The 20493-nt window shown below is 34.5% G+C and overlaps 1 protein-coding gene across 2 annotated transcripts in view; it reads right to left on the reverse strand.

Moving 5' to 3' along the window:
• Positions 1 to 4937: 4937 nt before the first annotated feature.
• stan (Protocadherin-like wing polarity protein stan) overlaps positions 4938 to 20493 on the reverse strand; it is a 139521-nt gene continuing 123965 nt past the window's right edge. The window contains exons 21-22 of one of the 2 annotated variants that reach the window (XM_074170155.1): positions 12157 to 12205; positions 4938 to 12099 (exon numbers count right to left, since the gene is read on the reverse strand). In XM_074170155.1, the coding sequence (XP_074026256.1) occupies positions 12172 to 12205 (34 nt within the window). In that variant the 3' untranslated portion in view covers positions 4938 to 12099; positions 12157 to 12171. The remainder of the gene's footprint in view (positions 12100 to 12156; positions 12206 to 20493) is intronic. The other variant, XM_074170156.1, reaches the window with a different exon arrangement.

Below are 20493 nucleotides of genomic sequence, written 5' to 3' on the forward strand. Positions count from 1 at the left end.
TTGGTTTGAATTTTCTACACGCAGACCCAGGAGTTGCAGTCTCAGGTCTGCGCAAACGACGAGTTCAAGACAGGCACGCAACCAAATCGTTTAAACACTGCTCAACATAACAAATATTCATATAAACTGCTCAAAAAAATACAGTCGATGAAAACCATGTTGGGCACCTAAGAAAATTGTACAAATGATAATTTTGCATTTGTGTAATATTCAAGTAACCCAGATCATTTCGACAATGATGAACTATGTTTCAAGTAGATTTTAAAAATTCATGGGATCGGATGTGACAAAATATACTTTAATTTCAACAAGAAAAAAGACAAGATGAAGAACGAGTTTTGTTATTCATGAACCATGGTACTGTGCAAGAGCTCTCTAGGAGGAATAACGAGTCCCTGTGTGTATACAACCGTGATAGCATGGTCTGCACTGATGAGGAACACTTCAAAACGGTTCGCAGTTGGTTCCTTGTTCGAATCAGGCGAAGTCCCACTATTTGTCCTAGAGAGCTCTTGCAAAGTTGTTTCTTCAAAGTGAGAATCTTTGCAATTATGTCTGAGGCGACTTGGATTCCGAAAGGTTAACAGTCGTAAGATATTTTTGATAGTCAAATTTACATTATATAAGAAGTTGCTGACTAATAGGACATGTTTCATTTAGAATAACTGTTTTTAATCTACGCAGCAACTTTTCGGGGTTGATTAGACATCTAGACTTGTATAGATTCAAATATCAACATTTGTCAATATATGTCGAGTTATTAGCTAAAGAAGTAGTTGTTTTCTGTCGGAAAACATATATAATGGTATAGTCAAAATGCATTTGGACTTGTCAGTGATTTTATTATCAATTTTTACTTGGATAAAAGCTGGAAGCAGCAAAACAACCTATTATAATAGGATAAGATAATTATCTTACAGTGTAAATAATTCATAACTTCCGACTCCAAAAACTCTCACATACATTTATAGTTAGTACATACATACAAAAGAATTATTTTTGTATGATTGAACACTACATACTTAATTACTTTTTTACTTCTTCAAGTCCTGAAAAGTAACTACATAATTCAGAAAGAATAGGCTCTACAGATTCCTTAATCTTGAGTGATGAATTCGATTAGGAATATTTTTAATAATTGGTCCTTAATATAATCGAATCGGCAAACTCGTCCGCCATCTTGAATTCTCCAATCAATAAATGAATATGCTATATTTGGCCCCAAAAATCACTACAAAGAAATTTCGCATGGATTCGTACCATGGTTCATGAATAACAAAACACGTTCTTTATCTTGTCTTTTTTCTTGTTGAAATGAAAATATATTTTGTCACATTCGAATATGAACATCTGCCGATTCCATGAATTTTTAAAATCTACTTGAAACTTAGTTCATCATTGCCCAAATGATCTGGGTTACTTCAATATTACACAAATGCAAAATTATCATTTGTACAATTTTCTCAGGTGCCCAACATGGTTTTCATAGACTGTTTTTTTGAGCAGTTTATATGAAAAGTTGTTATGTTGAGCAGTGTATACACGCTTTGGTTGAGATTGTAGTAGGGAGAAATGTCATTAGTGTCAAATACGTCATCATTATAAAAAATGAAACTCCTGGACACCGACATCAAAGGGACCGACGCTGAGTGAAACTACTGTATACAGAAATACTGTGACTAAGCTCACAACACTAGTTGTTAGAAAATGGAAAACGGTAATTCAATCCCCAACCGTGGGTAATAGTAATGAAAAATAATCCAGAGCTCGTATTTTCACTCTCATTAAATAAACACAGTGTGCTCCTGTCTGAACTCTTTTACTACTGATTTGAATTTTAAAATGTTGGAAAGGGTCTAGACTCCCGTTCACGAATCAAAATATTCAATATCATTGTTGAACTTCTTTGTCCCACTCATGAGAATATTTCACCTAATTTGTCAGCTAATTGTCGGTGATAGATGCGGAGCGACATTTAAAGTTGACGAGACATCGAGAAACGTACCTAGTTGCGAATTTTGCAGAACAGTGACCTTGATATAATTTATCGAATATGCGAAACAGACAGACAACCACTCTATAGTAAAACCAATAATGATTGAGAGTAAAGCGCGTTGTCATATCTGAATTTTACGTTACCAGTTTATAGCAGAATCAAAATATAGTAAGCAGTAGAGTTGTAGGTTGTGGCAAATTATAGATAATACACAATACTAGTACGATTAAAAGGTATTATTTATGACAAAAATCAGTAATGAGCTTGTAATGAGTAATACTTATACATTTCCTGATTACTGATCAGTTAAAATTCATTATTTTCTGTATAGTGTTAGATATTTATTACAACTAGTGGCAACGCTGTACGCAACGATATTTCTGTCTTTATCACTTTACCGTAACTTCCATCTCATCGTTGCAGTCCTCACTAATGTACTTGCAGCCATGAGCGTATCATTGGTTTGTGAATTATACAGCGTGAATTGTACGTTTTACAGTTAAGTTAGTCAGCAATCGACGTGTTGTGATAACAATTGGTGAAAATAATAGTGTTAATAAATGTTTAAGCGTTACATAATTATATTTCTACACCGTTCTCAAACTACTCAAAAAATGGGAGTCATGGTCGGGCCTTCCACGTCGAAAAAGGTAAAACGGTTGGAGTCTCGGTCAGTAAGAGAAAAACAAATTGTACTGCGAGTAAAAAGAGATCATCAGCCACCAAAAGATGACTTTGTGCATATGTGCTGTAATTCTAAATCACAGTTGACGAAGAAGCCAAAACCAGTATACGCCAGAACTATTCACAGTTTCTTTTTCAGAAATGAGCTGCCCACACTACAAACAGTTCTGGATGCACTTAGCGATCATGAATTGGTCCCAAAAATGGGTAAAGAAACTTTTAGGAAACTTGTACACGAAATGAAATTTACGTACGGAAAAGTTGACAGGAAAAGCATTCTCATTGAACGTCAAGAATTAATAGCATGGAGAAGAAACTATCTAAGAAAAATTGACGAATTTCGGAAGCTCAAAAAAAATTGTACTTCATGGACGAGACATGGGTTAACCAAGGACATACGGTCAAAAAAGTATGGCAGGATGGTAATATAACAAGTGCAGGACAAGCATTTATTGAAGGTTTGTCAGTTGGGTTAAAACAGCCATCTGGAAAAGGTAGTCGTCTGATAGTTACGCATATAGGAAGCGACAGTGGATTTTTACCAAATGGTGAATTAATATTTAAATCTAAGAAAACAGGCGACTATCATGAAGAGATGAATGCGGAGGTGTTTGAAAAATGGTTTGAAGGCATCATTCAACTTGTGGAACCTGGGTCTGTCATCGTCATGGACAATGCCCCATACCATAGTCGATATTTGGAACCATTACCGAAACAATCATGGAAAAAAGCAGCAATTCAAGAATGGTTAAATAATAAGAACATCCAATATAACAAAGATAGTTTAAAGGCAGAACTACTTCAGCTAACAAAATTACACACAGACAAATATAAAAAATTGCGTTATGTCGTGGAATTACAGTTTTAAGGTTACCACTATACCACTGCGAATTAAACCCAATAGAATTAATCTGGGCGCAAGTAAAAGGATATGTGGCACGAGAAAACAGAACATTTAAATTAGTGGACGTGCAACATCACCTACAAGAAGCTATTCGAACTGTTTCTGCAAAAGACTGGAAGAAATGCATGCAGCATGTTTTAAAAAGAGGAGCAAAAAATGTGGGACGTAGACAACCGTATTGAACACAATATTGAACCAATCATAATTCACTTTGATGATAGCGGTAGCAACAATGACGAATCTGAGGTTGAAGATTAGACGAAAATTTGTACATTTACATTTATATTATATTCTATTATCAAAAATTTGTAATTTGTATTTTCTAGTACCCCTGACGATGAGTTTAAGTTACTCGAAAGCTTGAGAATAGTTATAAAGAGTTCACTTATCAATTGCTGCAAGAAAAGAGTGAAAAAAAGTTATATATATATTGGGTTTTTTATTAATATAGGTAATTTATTTGGTACCTACTATAATTACCACGATTATTACTCCGTTTTCATAAGGCTCACCTAATGACTACAAGGATTAGGTAAATTACGATATTGCAAAGTTTTAATGAAATAAATAAAAAAATGTGTATGAATATTCTAACTAATTGTACTAAGAACTTTTCTTTCATGCTTAACCCTCTCAAAAATTAATAAGCACGCCCCCGATTTGCTGTCAACTGGGCTTACTTCTACTCTCAATCATTATTGGTTTTAATATAAGAGAAATTATACTGTAACACAGCTTCCTTAAGAAGCTGGGTTTATTTGGATTATTTGGTCGAGTGCGTGAATAGGTGTGAACCACAATAAACCCTTGCGGGTTGCGGTGGAGGGTCAAACAGACCTACTCGCATTTGAGCTAACCGTACCTGTTTGTACGCCTACCAGGTAATAGAGAACAGAAAAAGGTAAACTATCGTCAACTGCATATTGCGTATGTTGTATACTTTCGAGTAGACTATGAATCGTTTGGCAACCAAGACAGTCAAATCTGAAAAAATGATTATTTTCTATAATTTTAACAATTCATAATCATGAATAATTTTTTACTACAAACGTATTTCATTTCTTGAAATATAATTTTCACCTGCTTATCAAATTAGTGAAGGTCGATCTTACTTGAGATCTTAGACTATTAGGAAAGGTCCCAGTTATAATTAGAATCTGAATTTATAAAAGCCATACAAAACTGTTCAACTTCCTCGAGTTGTGGTTTTCACGCGCTCATTACCCAAAATTAAATTTGTCCTTACCCGTTACATGACAAAATTTCACTCCGCTTATAAGTCGCAGAAAAGTAAAATTATCTCAACAGAATGTTGAAAGTGAATATCAATAAAGAAAATAACATTTGAAATAACTTTGATGTATATTTAATAAAACAAAATCACAATATATGTTTTAAGTACAAAAGTTTCAAAAAAATGGAATGTATAAGAATTGCACAGTCTAAAAAAATATATAAGTACAGTAAGTTCAAGGATATAAAATAGAAGACTTACCAATTATACTAAATATTGAGATCTTATAAAATATCCTTAGTAAATATTTTTTCTTGACAAGAATTTTGATTTTATACAAAATATAACAGTGGTATCATAAAAAGCTTATTAGGCACAGGAATTTCAAAACTCTCACACAAAAATATTTTACTTTAGGCAAAAAAAAAATAAAATGACACACATAATACTTTTTCGAAAGTCTTTTTTCCTTAAAGGGTTAAATATTCCTAAGAAAAATCGACCACTCTCGATTTTGTTGTTTCACCAAAATGATAAAAAAAACAGCGTTTGGAATTAGAATGCTACAACTTCAAAGTATCAGGGTAGCTTTCACCGATACCCAAAATTGGGTTCTTGTTAGTAGAAGCACCGAACATTTCGGTGCTTCTACTTTTATTATTTTTTATATTTCACTCATTTTTTGATTGAAATCGATTTGATGCTGAGAGACTTTTCAAAGTTTTTCACAAAAATATTTTGGGTTTTATCATATCATCTAATTGGACTGCAACTTTTTCATATTTTAACTGCCTCTGTATCATTTGTAGTTAATAAGATAACAATAGCGAACATTTAAAAGAATATTTTTGAATCAATTATTTCAGTTAGTTCACGAAACAGAATTTCCAGAAAAACTTTTGTGAAAAAATTAGGTTCAGTTCAATTGTTATCCAAATATTTCAGAGGTCACAAAAATGCCTTCAGGAAACTACCACAGAATATGTCTCATTTAGGAAATTACTTTCTACTCGAATTTCTAAAGTTGTGGAATGTACTTATGCCAAAAAAATAGCACGTCAAAATGTGTTTATTGCTCAATTATTATATAACAGTTGGGCTTAAAATTTCATAGGCTAATTTCTTTTACAAAATTTGATTTCATCATTGCGATTTAATGATTTCTAGTTCGATTTGTCTCTGGTCTCAAAATAGGCCCCAGTTTCGATCAATACCTCTTCATCGGAGCTGAATTTCTTTCCAGCGAGCATTCTCTTGAGGTCTGAGAACAGGAAAAGTCGCCGGGGGCCTGATCTGGGGAATACGGTGGATGCGAAAGCAATTTCATGTCAAATTCATGCAATTTTGCCATCGTTTTCATTGATACGTGACACGACGCATTGTTTTTCAAACAGCACTTTCTTTTTCTTCAAACGGAGCAGTTTTTCCGCGAGTTCGTCCTTCAAACTCTCCAATAACGCTATGTAGTAGTCGCTGTTGATAGGTTTTTACTTTGTGACTTTTAAAAGTGGTAAAAAACATGGTTCTCTCTTCTTCATAATGATGGAGCCATGTTTCATTTGGTTTCGATAGTGAAGAACTAAAATCTTGGCTCCGCCTATCAATGTAGGCAGATAATAAAGTATCGTTGAAATAAACTAAGTTCCGACAAGTGAATGTTTGCATATCTAGGTTTCATACCCACCAATTGATTGTTGAACGTTAATTTTGTGTTAGCTGATTATCCGTTCCTCTACGTGTAGTAGATTCAGACGGATTTCTACCTGAAAGGTGGCTGCTGTCTCAGTTTTCAACCTTGTGTGAGAATTTATTATATTTCTATACTGAACCGACAATCTCTGATTTGTAACCCGACCCTATTAATTAAATCAAACAACTTCTCTCATGTTGAAGAGTGTAGAAACGTTTCATTACTTCGTCAAAGAAGAATAAAAAGTCAGCTGATTTGCCAACCTCTAGCAAAACTGCGGCTACAGAAGTCTGTATTTGTTCAGTTTGCAACAATGTCATATATCATGTCATGTCATATGTGACACAATAAATATTTTGTTCAATAATTTTTATTTAAGGTCTCGATTAAAAACTTTTCTTGCATGGATGGTCATATATGGCCTCAATCCAATGACTAGAAGAGATACATTGACATTTGACGGCGAATTGTGAAAGTTTCAGCTTGTTTGTGTCATGGCTGCCCGGTCGAATAGCTGTTACGAAATTAGTGATTTTAGATCGTTGATTTTGTCGACTTTTTTTGTGAATTTGGCTCCAAAAAATACACAAATTGATGAGATCATACGACAGAACGTGCTCATTACGGTAAAACATAGTTTTTTATTGTTTTTGTCTTACTTTGTTCAAAAATGTATATGTGCCAGATATGAAACAATATGCAGTGTCACTTAAAATTCGTTGTGGACATATTTGGCACAATATGCATTCTAGACATAGCTTTAACTACAATTTTTTTTTCAGAGTTGGGAATGGATACGAAAACATTTTATGGTAGAAAAAGAGTTGCCCTTATGAACATCCCAGATGACGGTGAGGATGAAAATCTATCAGATGACGAAACTGAGCATGTCATTTCGACCTCAGATTCTGAATTTGATGAAGAAAGCGACGAAAACGTTGATCTACCAATTCCAGAAACAAATTATGACGATACTTCAGACAGCGAAGATGATGTACCCCTCGAAGAACTGCGCAAAAAATTGAAGAAAAATAAGGAAAAAGATTCACCTACTTGGAAGGCTGAAAACCTCAGTATACCTGAAGAAGACCTAAAATTTAGTGGCTCTGCAGAGTTGCCACCTGAGTTGAAGAAATCAGATTCCCCCTAGAAATTTTTCAGATTTTTCCTGACACCAGAAATAATAAAAGAAATAGTCTATCAAAGTATTTTTTACTCGGTTGAAAAAATACCCACAAAGCCCAGATACCTCACTGATAACGAACTGGAACAATTCATCGGTACCTGCTTGTATAAGTCAATTGTGCAGTTACCTAACTCCAGAAGCTACTGGAATTCAAATCTCAACCACCATTTAGTTTCAGAAATAATGTGTTGTAATCGGTGGGAAGAAATAAAACGTTTTTTACATTGTTGCAATAATAACGATGCGGTTTCCGCAGGCAGTCCTGATCACGATAAACTATATAAGATACGAACTTTAATTGATAAGTTACGCCAACAGTTGGTGAAAGTGCCAAAAGAAGAATACCTCGCCGTGGACGAACAGATAATTCCAACGAAAGCCCGCTCGACAATCAAACAATTAACCCTAAAAAACCCCACAAATACACCGTTCCTAACGATTTTCCAGATAGAAGGATGATCTCTAACGTTGTCCTTCGGCTGACACAGACAGTTCCCAGAGATGCAAACTATAAAGTATTTTTTGATAATTGGTTCAATAGCGTCCCACTACAAACATTCCTTATGAAACAGGTCATTTGGCCGTTAGCAACTGTGAGAATAGTACGAGTACCAAATTGCAATATGCCGAAGGAATCCGAACTAAAAAAAGAAGGCCGAGGCGCATTTAGAGAGAAAGTTGCTACAATAGATGGCACCAAAGTGTCTGTCGTGTCATGGTATGATAACAAAGTTGTGAATATGATGTCTACTTATGCTGGCAACCTACCAACAGTAAAGGTCAAAAGATTTTCTAAAAAAGAGAAGACTCATATATTGGTACAATGTCTAAGAGTTGTAACTATTAACAATAAGTATATGGGTGGGGTCGACTTACTTGACTCAATGCTGGGTGCTATTACCGAATAAAGCTGCGATCAAAGAAATGGTACTTACGTATATTCTTTCATGTAATTGACTTGATGGTCGTTAATGCTTGGATTCTTTGGAGAAGAGGTAATGAAGAAAACGATTTACCTTTAGCATATTTCAAAATGACAATTGCAGAGTGCTTGTGTAAAGCTGGTAAAGTTTCAGCAACAGTGAGCAAAAAACGTGGTCGGCCAAGTGTACCACTGGAAACCCATGTTCAAACTAAAATAAAACGATGACCTTCGTCCGATTTTCCAATTCAGGAAATTATAGCCGATGGATACCATCAATTACTTCTGTGGTACCAAGAAAGGCAAAGATGTAAATACCCCTGTAGTGGAAAGAGTTTCATTAAGTGCTCCAAATGTAATGTGCACCTTTGTTTAAACAAAGATAGAAATTGCTTTTATAAGTTTCACACAGAATGATTTTAGTTACATTTCATGAGTTTAGTTTAAAAACTACATTTTTTGCTTAATAAATAGTTTTTGCAAATGTAGTCTTTATTACATACTGTGCCAATTAAGGCACAAAAAAAAATTGGAGTGTCTTTGGGAGGAAATACTTGAAAAAACATTTTTTTAGATTTTTTTATGATTTTCTTGGCCTTTGATTAGTCCAGTGTATTTTTTTTATTGAAAACAAAAAATCATGCGTTAAGGGGTTAAGTGGCTGATATGAGATCCTGTATATCATGTGGTACCTGGGTGCATGAGGAATGTGTTGGTCTCTCAAAAGATGACACAGATGACTTTATCTAACCAGAATGTTGGACCTTATTACCTGCCTTGATTATTTACTCTTGGCCTTATAACCTGCCCGTGCTGGTAATAAGGCCAACTTTAACTTTTTTCCTTTTTATTCCTGTTGAGGGTGAACGTTTATTTTGAAGGTCCTATATTATAGAATATGTTTAGCTACCTATTCGTATAAGCCAAAGTTTAGACATGCTCATAGTTCAGTACCTTATTTCAAGAAGCTCGGCGATTGTTATATGTAAAAACTTGCGAATTCCATATTCAGTTCAACGTGTCGAGACTTGCAAAGCGCCGCCGCCTTCCGCACCGCTCGTTGTGCAAAGGGAACGAAATAAAACTTGTGTGTGTGTGTTTGCGATCTTGCATGAACTTGTTTGAATCCTCATCAATGTAAATATTGAATACGAACGCCCAGAAGTGGAGAAAATGATCTTACAAGAGGAGCTACTCTAATACTTAGCACTAATTAAGAGCTGAAGGTGAAATTCAAAAGAGTGTATCCAACATTTTGGCAACAGGCAGAAATACCCGAAAAATATCCCGAACTGTGGGGAATTGCAAGAAAGCTTTTGATAGCATTTCCCTCCCAACAATTAATTAATCGACCGATCACTTATCACTTTTTATTCGAAAACTGTTAATTCGTGGTTGTAACGCAATTGCAAAGCAAATTTCCATAGTTAGATCTAATCTTCACATTTTATGTTGAGTCTTGGGAATATGCTAGGAATGTAGATGCAGGGGGTCCACCGGAACCATCAAATTTAGAAAGTGGTCTATAATAAAAAAAAGTTTGGGAACCTCTGATTTAGTAGATTGTGAGCTAGCGCGAGAACCACATTGAACAGAGCTCTCGCACACCCAAATATTCATGCAGGATATGTCCAACACGTTCCTTTGATATCTTCAGAGCCTCGGCTATCTTGATCAACTTCACTTGGCGGTCATCCAAAATTATTTTGTGGACTTTCTCGATGTTTTCGTTGGTAACAGCCTCTCTGGGGCCTCGCTTTATTAAGACATGGAATTCCTTTTCATCCGGTTTCTTCAAACTAACAAAGTTTGCTTCACTCAAAACGTTATATCTTACAAAATAATAGTCCGACAGCTGTGAAATGTGTACACGTGTCTTTTAGAGGTCAGGGTTAACTGAAAATCATATGGATTCAGTACTAGTAGCGCCATATATGTGTAATCTCACGAACTTTTGAGCCCACCTATTATAATTAATGATAGAAATAATCACTCTTCAATTTAATTTTGATGTACACCTCAAGTGGCCCATTACCTGGCTTTACAAATGGACACAGATTCATATCAAAGTTTAACACTATCAAACTGAAAAATGAGTCATTGCAAAACTCTTTTGGTTTTTTTCTCAGGCTCTCCAGCAAAATATTCAATAATCTGTAATATTTCAATTCAAAATTGGGTTACTCACTATTCCCAACGAAAAGGTTTCAGTTTGTAATCCAGAAAAGTTGACAACAAGCAAAAGTATTTCACTTTTTACCAACATCAGACAGTATTGAATTTGGGATAAAAACTAGTTTTTCCTTTCCGTTGGTAGCTTATTTGAGAATATACCTATCTCCTAACTGTTTCCTTTTAATTCTGTTCTCTTTAATAGTGTAGCCACGATTTTATACTTTTCTGAACTTTCTCTCACACTTCTATGTTCATGTATTCTAATGAGACCCTCTATACACTGAGGTCGTATACACTTGGTACTAACAGTTGAATGTTCTCAAGTTTAATGCTTTTGTTGTAATAGCTATTGCAATATCTACTTTGCCCATAAGATTTGAAATTTTTTAATGACAATAAAGTATATGTGATGATGATCACAGCTGGGTACCGTTAACAAAATAATTAACTTCGATAAAGGAGTTAATGCCCAGCTATGATAATGATGATGTTGGTTGAAAACTCCGTGGTTTAAATTTGCATACACTTTCATGAAAATTATGCAAAAATCTCTTTTATCTTTCAGCGATTTCAAATCAATCAGTTCTCTTGCTGGTTTGAACAGTTTTTTCTCAAATATTCTGAATAGTAGCCCCATTCTATGTTTCCTGTAACCTCTCATATACTTTTACTCACTTTGTTCTTCTATTTGGTATGAATACCTCATCTCATATCTTGTTTTCCTATTTCTCCGCTGTTACGGGGGAAAATAGTGAAAAGAAAAAGAAATTGTGAAGGCAATCGGTAATTTCCATTAATGGCACTTACAGAAAATTAAAACCGCATTTTTCATCATTTTGGTTTGTACTTATATGACTTATTTACGATAAATCTAAATCACTAGGTATATTGAATATGGTCACCTGCTTCGTTTTTCATTTTTGATTGAAGTTACGTTATTTGAACATAGATCAAGGTGAATTACACTTGCTTATATTCATAACGTCATGGATTGTTACTCACCACAGTCTTACAGGGAATGTTTCGTATTATTGATATTTGAATATGATGTTCAAGCCCGTTGAACAGGTGCTATATATACAAGCTGCAATAAAATGCTGAGATATTTTGTATCTTGAACTATTACATGAGTATTATTTTAATTATCTAGTTGGAATTATTTTCTTCTATAATAAAACTCATTATTATAATGAAAGGAGGGGGCAGTGAACATACTGAGTAACATAAAGGTGCACTAATAATAAATAGAGAATCTGTACAATTATCAGTTATCATCAAACTGACGTTTCTTCATTCTGCTCATCAATCCTGTGAAAAAAAAATACATTACATTACATTCCATTCATTTCTGATATTTCCCCTCACCTTTTTCCATATCGGTTAATTATGTTTAGTTGTATAGTCCCAACACCATCTACAGAAAATATCTGAGTTAGTAGTGTTTCAAGCCAAAACACAAAAAAACTGAAAAGTACTGAAAGTAATGGTTTTCTGGGTGTTCCTTACTGTCAAATCTCTTCATCTCTGTTCATTTCTGGAACTTTCGTAGTTTTAAAATGAAATAACAAATGTGAACTCCAGAAACGTTTTTCAAACTATTACACAATCTAACACACATCTTTCAGTTCATAGAAATAGTTGCTCAGCTATGCAGTATCCAGCACAAAGAGCGACCGAATGGAAAACTTTTACAAAGGTGACAATCATATACAGGGTGTTTATTAAACATACGGCAAAAAATTTAGGGACTATTCCTTCGACTATTTTTGGGATATTTTGCCCTTTGACGATTTTTACACGCTTTAAATTAGCTTCTCCTGTATGTAGTCTAATCAACAAGTTCAAAAACAAGAAAAATAGAGATAAAGGTCCTATAAATATGAGCGACAGCTCATTCGATTCGGAATCGCCTCTAGAAAAATGTTTTTGAAGGACTTTGGTGCAGGTAAAAATTGCAATTGTTATTAACAAAAGATTTTAAAAAAATTGTATTTAGTTTTTCGTTAATAACTCAAAAAATATCAATATTTGAGCAATTTTGAAAAAAGCTCGTTAAAGAGGAGGAAATTTCCGATAAAAAACTCCCGACTACCGAAACTCTATCTCCATTATTTATAATTTTAATTTGACGTTGAAAATAGGGTTTCGCGCGGCTGTTACGGCATGCGCGCGCTGCCGCTAAAGAGAGTTTATCAAAAGACATAATTTTTTTATAACATAAAATGTCATTTTAAAAATTTGAAAAAAAATCTATTATCTTCTTAACACCTGAATGAATCGAGTCCCGTAGAAAAAAAGTTTTATCACCATTTTTCAAAAAGTTATTCAATTGTTAACTGACAAATTTTTTCCCAATCTCCGTTGGCATAAATAATGGGATAAAAGGTATAAATAATTGGCCTATAAACTTTAAACTTCGTGGAGCCCTTTTGATATAAATACTTCATACGATTCTGCGATAAAAGTTCATAAAAATTCATTAATTTGTTATTTATGATTTTTTATAACCATTGCAAAATAAAATATCTAAAAACTGTTGATTAATTTTTTTTCAATCGACATTAAACATTTAACATTGAACAATGACAGTTATTAACATAGGATATGAGTTTTTTACGCAATTTGTTTATTAAATTGTTTTAAACAAATTTTAAAAAATGCTAATTTGTTGTCTACAAATAATTATGATTAAAAAAAATTCCTAATTTTAATTTTAAATTGTTTAAAATCGATTTTTTTAAGAAATAATTTTGCTTTTTAAAATCATAATTTACACTTTTAAATAGTTTGGCAAAAAAAAATTATTTATTATTTAATTGTTTATTAGTTTAACAATTTGTTATGAACAAATATTGACCAACGTTATATTTTTTCTGGAGCAGAAAAAAAAAATAAAAACAGCTTCGGTAGTTCAAGGCACCATTTTGCGAGGTGTTTAGTGATTGGGTGAGTGGGTTTTGATTATTATTCGCGGTCTGATTCAGTTTAGCTGTTTTAGAGAGCATTTTCGAGTTCTTGGTAAGAGTTTGAGACAGTTTTTGGGGAAGACAGGCTTTTGTTGAAGACTTCAGGAGAGTCCATCTACGTTAATTTGGCGACCGTATTTAAAAACAATTTTGATATATACTGTATATGTTATTGTATGAGTATGTGTTTTATATTTTCGAATTGGCACCTAGAGTATTGGTGAAAATTTACCATATAGCTACGAATGGGGTTCCCTTTTCCATTTAATTAGGTTGATTCACGGTGGATGGCACATTAGACGTTTCTGGTGAACCAGACAACGGATCACTTTGAAAATTTAATGGAGGGCATATTCGGACATTCTCTAGCCAACTAAAATATTTTCGACAATGCGGTGTTGCCGCTTCTATTAGAAAGCAGTAGCAACTTTGATTTTTCAAATGGAACACTCTGTATATAATATTATTTTTGGAATCTCCAACAATTGCCCGACAACTTTTCTTGATATTTCCCTATACCTATCTGTTACCGTTTTCGAAATAAAAATTCATTTCAATTTTTTTCTTCGAAAATCATGACTTCTAAAAATGCCGATATCTTTTAGTTAAGAAGTACTATGATATCAAAATTTGGTTTGGAGTTAGGTGATACTTGGACACTTCCCACACGTCAGCCTAATCTCCGTTACTTCAATACAGGGTGGTAAAAAAATACAGTTTTTTCGTTTGCTTGAAAAAGTTGCTGAAATTTGATTATTTTAAATGGAACACCTTGTATATTATTGAAAATTCGGAAAGCTGCTGAAATTTGCTTTCTTTCTATGCATATCATACCTATACCTAACTAGTCAAGTTTCGGACTTATGAACATTTATTTGTGAAAATGTCCCTTCATAATGGTATTTCCATTCGGTATTTGGTAAGCAGGCTATGATTACTATTTGACAATAGTGTTGTGACATTCTCCTAATAATATCGACATTTTCGTCACTTCAGAAGTTGCAAATACCTTCAAAACGATGGAACAAAACTATTCAAACGAAGTTCTTATGAATTTGTTTATTATTTTTGGACAGTGTGACAAAATTATCAGCAGAACATGTAGAAAGTTCAATGAAATGTATCCGAATCTACCGCCAATGAACCTCAAGAAATTTATACGAATTCAGAACAATTTCAATGCATTTGGATCAACTTTAAAAGCACCAAGAAACTTGCCTCGACCCGTAACTTTAGAAAACAACCAGATTAATGTCTTAGCATATTTTCACGCATTTCCCGAGTCATAGATAAGAAGTGCTGAAGAAGATTTGGGTATAAAATATTCGGTTCAAAAAATCTTTCGAAGACATAAAATGCATGATTATAAATTCACCAAAATTCAAGCAATGAAGCCTCAAGATCCTCAACAGAGAGTAGAATTTTGTGAAATGTTGTTGACACGCATTCAAGAAGATCCACTTTTTTTAAATAAAATTATTTGGACTGATGAATCGAAATTTTCGAGAGAAGGGATTTTCAATAGAAAAAATCGTCATTATTGGTCCAGTGAAAATCCTCACGTCACAAAAGAAGCCGGATTTCAAGAAAAATTTAGTTTTAATGTCTTCTGCATGTTGATGGACAACAAATTGAGGTACGTGATATACGAGGAGTCATTAACATCCAGAAGCTACCTGAATATTTTGGAGAATACTGTAGACAGTTTCGTGGATAATCTGCCACTCGAAGATTATCGAAACTGTTGGTACCAACTAGACGGAGCTCCTGCACATTGCACAAGAGAAGTGAGCGCAGAACTGGATAGACTATTTGACGATCGGTGGATGAGGCGCTTGGGACCATGGAATTGGCCAGCGAGATCACCCGATCTTAATCCATTAGATTTTTATTAGTGGGGAATGTTTAAAGAAAAAGTTTACAAAATACCCGTGCGTTCGAGAGATGAATTGTTAGAAAGGATTGCCCAAACATTCGAAGATTTGGATCCCAATGAAATCAGATCTGCCACCACGAAAGCAGTCAACACCCGCATTTTAAAGTGCTTGGAAGTGAACGGCCAGCGATTCGAACATATTTTGAAATATTCCACATGATTGTTTTACTTTTTTATAATTATTCATATCAACATTTCCAATTTCAAGTTTCTTGGTGCTTTTTTAAAGTTTATCCAAACATATTGAAATTGTTCTGAATTCGTATAAATTTCTTGAGGTTCATTGGCGGTAGATTCGGATACATTTCATTAAACTTTCTACATGTTCTGCTGATAATTTTGTCACACTGTCCAAAAATAATAAACAAATTCATAAGAACTTCGTTTGAATAGTTTTGTTCCATCGTTTTGAAGGTATTTGCAACTTCTGAAGTGACGAAAATGTAGATATTATTAGGAGAATGTCACAACGCTACTGTCAAATAGTAATCATGGCCTGCTTACCAAATACCGAATGGAAATACCATTCTGAAGGGACATTTTCACAAATAAATGTTCATAAGTCCGAAACTTGACTAGTTAGGTATAGGTATGATATACATAGAAAGAAAGCAAATTTCAGCAGCTTTCCGAATTTTCAATAATATACAGGGTGTTCCATTTAAAATAATCAAATTTCAGCAACTTTTTCAAGCAAACGAAAAAACTGTATTTTTTTACCACCCTGTATTGAAGTAACGGAGATTAGGCTGACATGTGGGAAGTGTCCAAGTATCACCTAACTCCAAACCAAATTTCGATATCATAGTACTTCTTAACTAAAAGATATCGGCATTTTTAGAAGTCATGATTTTCGAAGAAAAAAATTGAAATGAATTTTTATTTCGAAAACGGTAACAGATAGGTATAGGGAAATATCAAGAAAAGTTGTCGGGCAATTGTTGGAGATTCCAAAAATAATATTATATACAGAGTGTTCCATTTGAAAAATCAAAGTTGCTACTGCTTTCTAATAGAAGCGGCAACACCGCATTGTCGAAAATATTTTAGTTGTCTAGAGAATGTCCGAATATGCCCTCCATTAAATTTTCAAAGTGATCCGTTGTCTGGTTCACCAGAAACGTCTAATGTGCCATCCACCGTGAATCAGCCTGTAGGTTATAGCATATTCCTATGTTATACAGGGAGAAGCGATTAATTGGGTCTCTTAGTAGTTTCTCAGAGTTGTATCTCAATTGGTTTTTATAGAAGATCTAGTAGAATTCAGGCAAGGCATACCTATGTCCTGAGTGAAGTTATTTCAATTTTCAGAGGAATAATCCTGTCATTTTGTTTTAGTGGTTTATTCATAGTTTTCACATAGTTATAATTATATATTTCTTTTTCTTTCATATGGCACAAAGTTTAAATAATGTTCAGTAAAACATATACAAGGTGTAACTAAATAAGTGTAAAACATTTAAGGTGGTGATTCCTCATCGAAAAAAAGATAGGATGATCTTTCATATAAAGAAATTTCATTGGAGCATCCCTTGTTAAGATATAGCCCGTTAAAGGGGGTACATAAAATTTGTATAACAATTTTTTTCACAAGCACTAAAAAATTTACAATATTGAAATTAACGTGACGTACTACCAAAAAGATACTTAGCCAGAAATTTATTTGGTTTACCACATGGTTGTTAGGGGTGGAAAAAGCAAACTTTTAAACAAAAAATGTCTCTTGGATTTTTTGCCCAAAATAAACCAGTTGGCAGCAAAAAATTATTTTACGAACAACTACAGAGATACATTGTCATAAATGCGAAAATACGAAACAAATCAATCTAGTAGGTCGGTCGCTATTAGCGATAGTGATAATTAAATTGGTATGACGCTGTCAGTTTGTGAATTCTCGAAATTGAATTAATACTAATTGTGTGTTGTTGTTCTGTTCTTAATTTGTTACTTTAATAATTCACTTGTAATTAAAATGGCATACACAAATGAGGAAATGGCTGATATGCATTACGTTTACGGTCTGTCGCAGGGGAATGGGTTAGAAGCTTCTAGAAGATATGCTGAAATGTATCCTCAATGGCAGCATCCTTCACATAGAATATTTGCTCGACATCATCAACGATTACGAGAATATGGTTCAATCGACAAAAGAACGCAGGATTGTGGTCGCCATCGAGAACAACGAACACTACAGCTTGAGGAAGCAGTACTAAATTTGATTGAAGAACAACCCAACCTACTACCAGTACTAGAAAGATTGGTTTCCAGGTAAATGTTGATCATATGACTAACGAGGTAAGACCTCGTTAGTCATTAGCTCGCACAAGTTTCTCAACTTCTGAGAGTTGTCGTTGGTATAGGGGCGACAGCTGACTAACGGAAAAACAGATTTTAACACAGATTTTTAAATTCTTATACCCTTACCATCTGCAACGAGTACAGGCACTGTTACCGCGAGACTTTCCGAACCGTTTTGAATTTTGCAATTGGATGCTGAAAATAATTAGAAGAAATTGTGACTTTCTGAAGACGATAGAATTCACAGACGAATGTAGTTTTTCTCGAGACAAGATTATTAATTTTCATAATTACCACATATGGGCTGATGAAAACCCTCACTCTATTGTCAAAACTAATCATCAAGAACAGTTTTCTCTTAACGTGTGGCTCGGAGTTATTGGGGATGATTTAATTGGGCATCTTTTGCTACCTCCTCAATTAAATGGTGAGACATACGTTCAATTTTTAAGAGAAGTACATCCAGTACTGCTGAAGGAAGTTCCTTTGGGCGCCAGAAGGGATATTTTTCTATGCATGATGGGACTCCCGCCCATTTTAGTCAAGTAGCACGTTAGCATTTAACTGAAACATATGTAAATCAGTGGAAAGGTCGAGGAGGACCACAGAACTGGCCCGCTCGATCCCTGGGTCTCAGTCCTCTCGATTTCTCTATTTGGGGTCATTTACAGCATTTGGTTTATCGTACTCCTGTTCGCGATGTAGAGGACTTAAGAAACTGCATCATTGATGCGTGCAGGGTAATCAGAGAGACTCCAGGAATATTTGAGCGAATACGTGGCTTAATGCGCCAACGTCTAGACGCATGTGTTAAGTCTGAAGGTAGACATATTGAACATTTACTATGAGTTTAAGGGGCTGTATCTTAACAAGGGATGCTCCAATGAAGTTTCTTTATACGAAAGATCCTATCTTTTTTTCGATGAGTAATAACCTCCTTGAATGTTTTACACTTATTCAGTTACACCCTGTATAAAGGAATAGTTTCAATATTATTTTGAGGTTAACCTCCAGTTATTAATTTTCATCAATTGTATTTTATCAATTGTTAATCCGATTATTCCGCCAACTTTATTCATCGATAAAGTTGGTTTGTGAACTCTGCTAATTTTATTTCATTTCCTCAAACCCCTAGAAAACCACGCATTAAGCTGTGGCCGAATCCAGTCTCTGAGGATATAATTGGTGGCATAACCAAGCCATTGCTCTACGAAGATAGAAAGGTAAAAAATTAACTGTTGACCAAGTCGCCTACCAATTCTCAATCCGTGTGAGATCAGGATGGATTTCAAACTTTTTCTAATCTGGTGGCAGCAACTCTCGCGCTACCAAACTAAATTAAAAAAATAAATACCGTCGGCTAAACGATTCCATATACAGAGGGGTGTATTTCCTGGTGCGAGTATAACCGAGATAATGGGCTTGTTTCATGATTTTTGGTTTACAGTTCACTTGATAGAATTTTTAAATTGAAAAACAGTGCACTTTGTTTCATCTTTCTGATTACAGTAGTTTTCCCGTAATTAATTATTAAAAATTGAATGTGGTAGGTTGGTGACGTCACGGCCCTATTTCCGCTTCTTGTTCGATCGACCAATGGAACCAATAGAAATAATCAACATTGTCAAATCATTAAATTTACGGAGCCTATAATTATCAATTTATTTATGGAAGTGTATATGAACCCGTTAACGTTTCAATTAATGAAAAATTCTACACATGGAATAAAATGTACACGAAAAATCATGTTTGGAAGTGAGTTCTATATCTAAAATCAGTACACAAAGTCGATAGATCACAAAATACACACATCGGAAAAGTCTAGGATATTTTTATAACATACTAAATATCATAAAAATAAATGCATGAGGTCGTTTAATTTCGATTAAATTGGTACACTGGACCACCCTGTAGATTTCTATGGATTGAACAAAGTCTGCAAAAACGGTAACTAATCCTTTATCAAGTTTTTTTACAAAATGTAGGTTTTCGGCTAAAATGAATAATCTGAAAGTGTCGAGTTTGTACATTCTATGCAGTTCTTGCTCAGCAATTAAACTGGAAATATTGTGCTTTAACATGGAACGCCATCACTTACCATTGGCTGAGATGAATAGAGCTGTAGGGCTTCTTCAAGATGGCATGCGACAAAATGATGTAGCTCTTCGTTTGGGGGTCTCCCAAAGTGTTATCAGTCGATTGTGGCGGCGTTTCCGTGAAACTGGCAGTCCAGCCGAACAACATCCAGGGCGAGGACGCGCTACAACTGCAGTTCAAGACCGATTTTTGGTCTTAACCGCAAGAAGACAACCGACAATCACAGCACCTGAGTTGGTTAACGTGTTGCAGCAGACGCACCAGGTAACCATTGGTCGTGATACTGTCAGAAATCGACTGCATGAAGCAGATCTCCACAACAGAAGGCCACTTAGATGTCCACCTTTGTCGAGAGGCAATCGCGGTAGAAGATTAGAGTGGTGTCAAGAACATCAAAACTGGGAT

This window comes from Leptinotarsa decemlineata, unplaced genomic scaffold (genome assembly GCF_025532065.1).
Source record: "Leptinotarsa decemlineata unplaced genomic scaffold, Ldec_3_MD MMD2_P_RNA_scaffold_7, whole genome shotgun sequence".
Taxonomy (NCBI): Eukaryota; Metazoa; Arthropoda; class Insecta; order Coleoptera; family Chrysomelidae; genus Leptinotarsa; species Leptinotarsa decemlineata.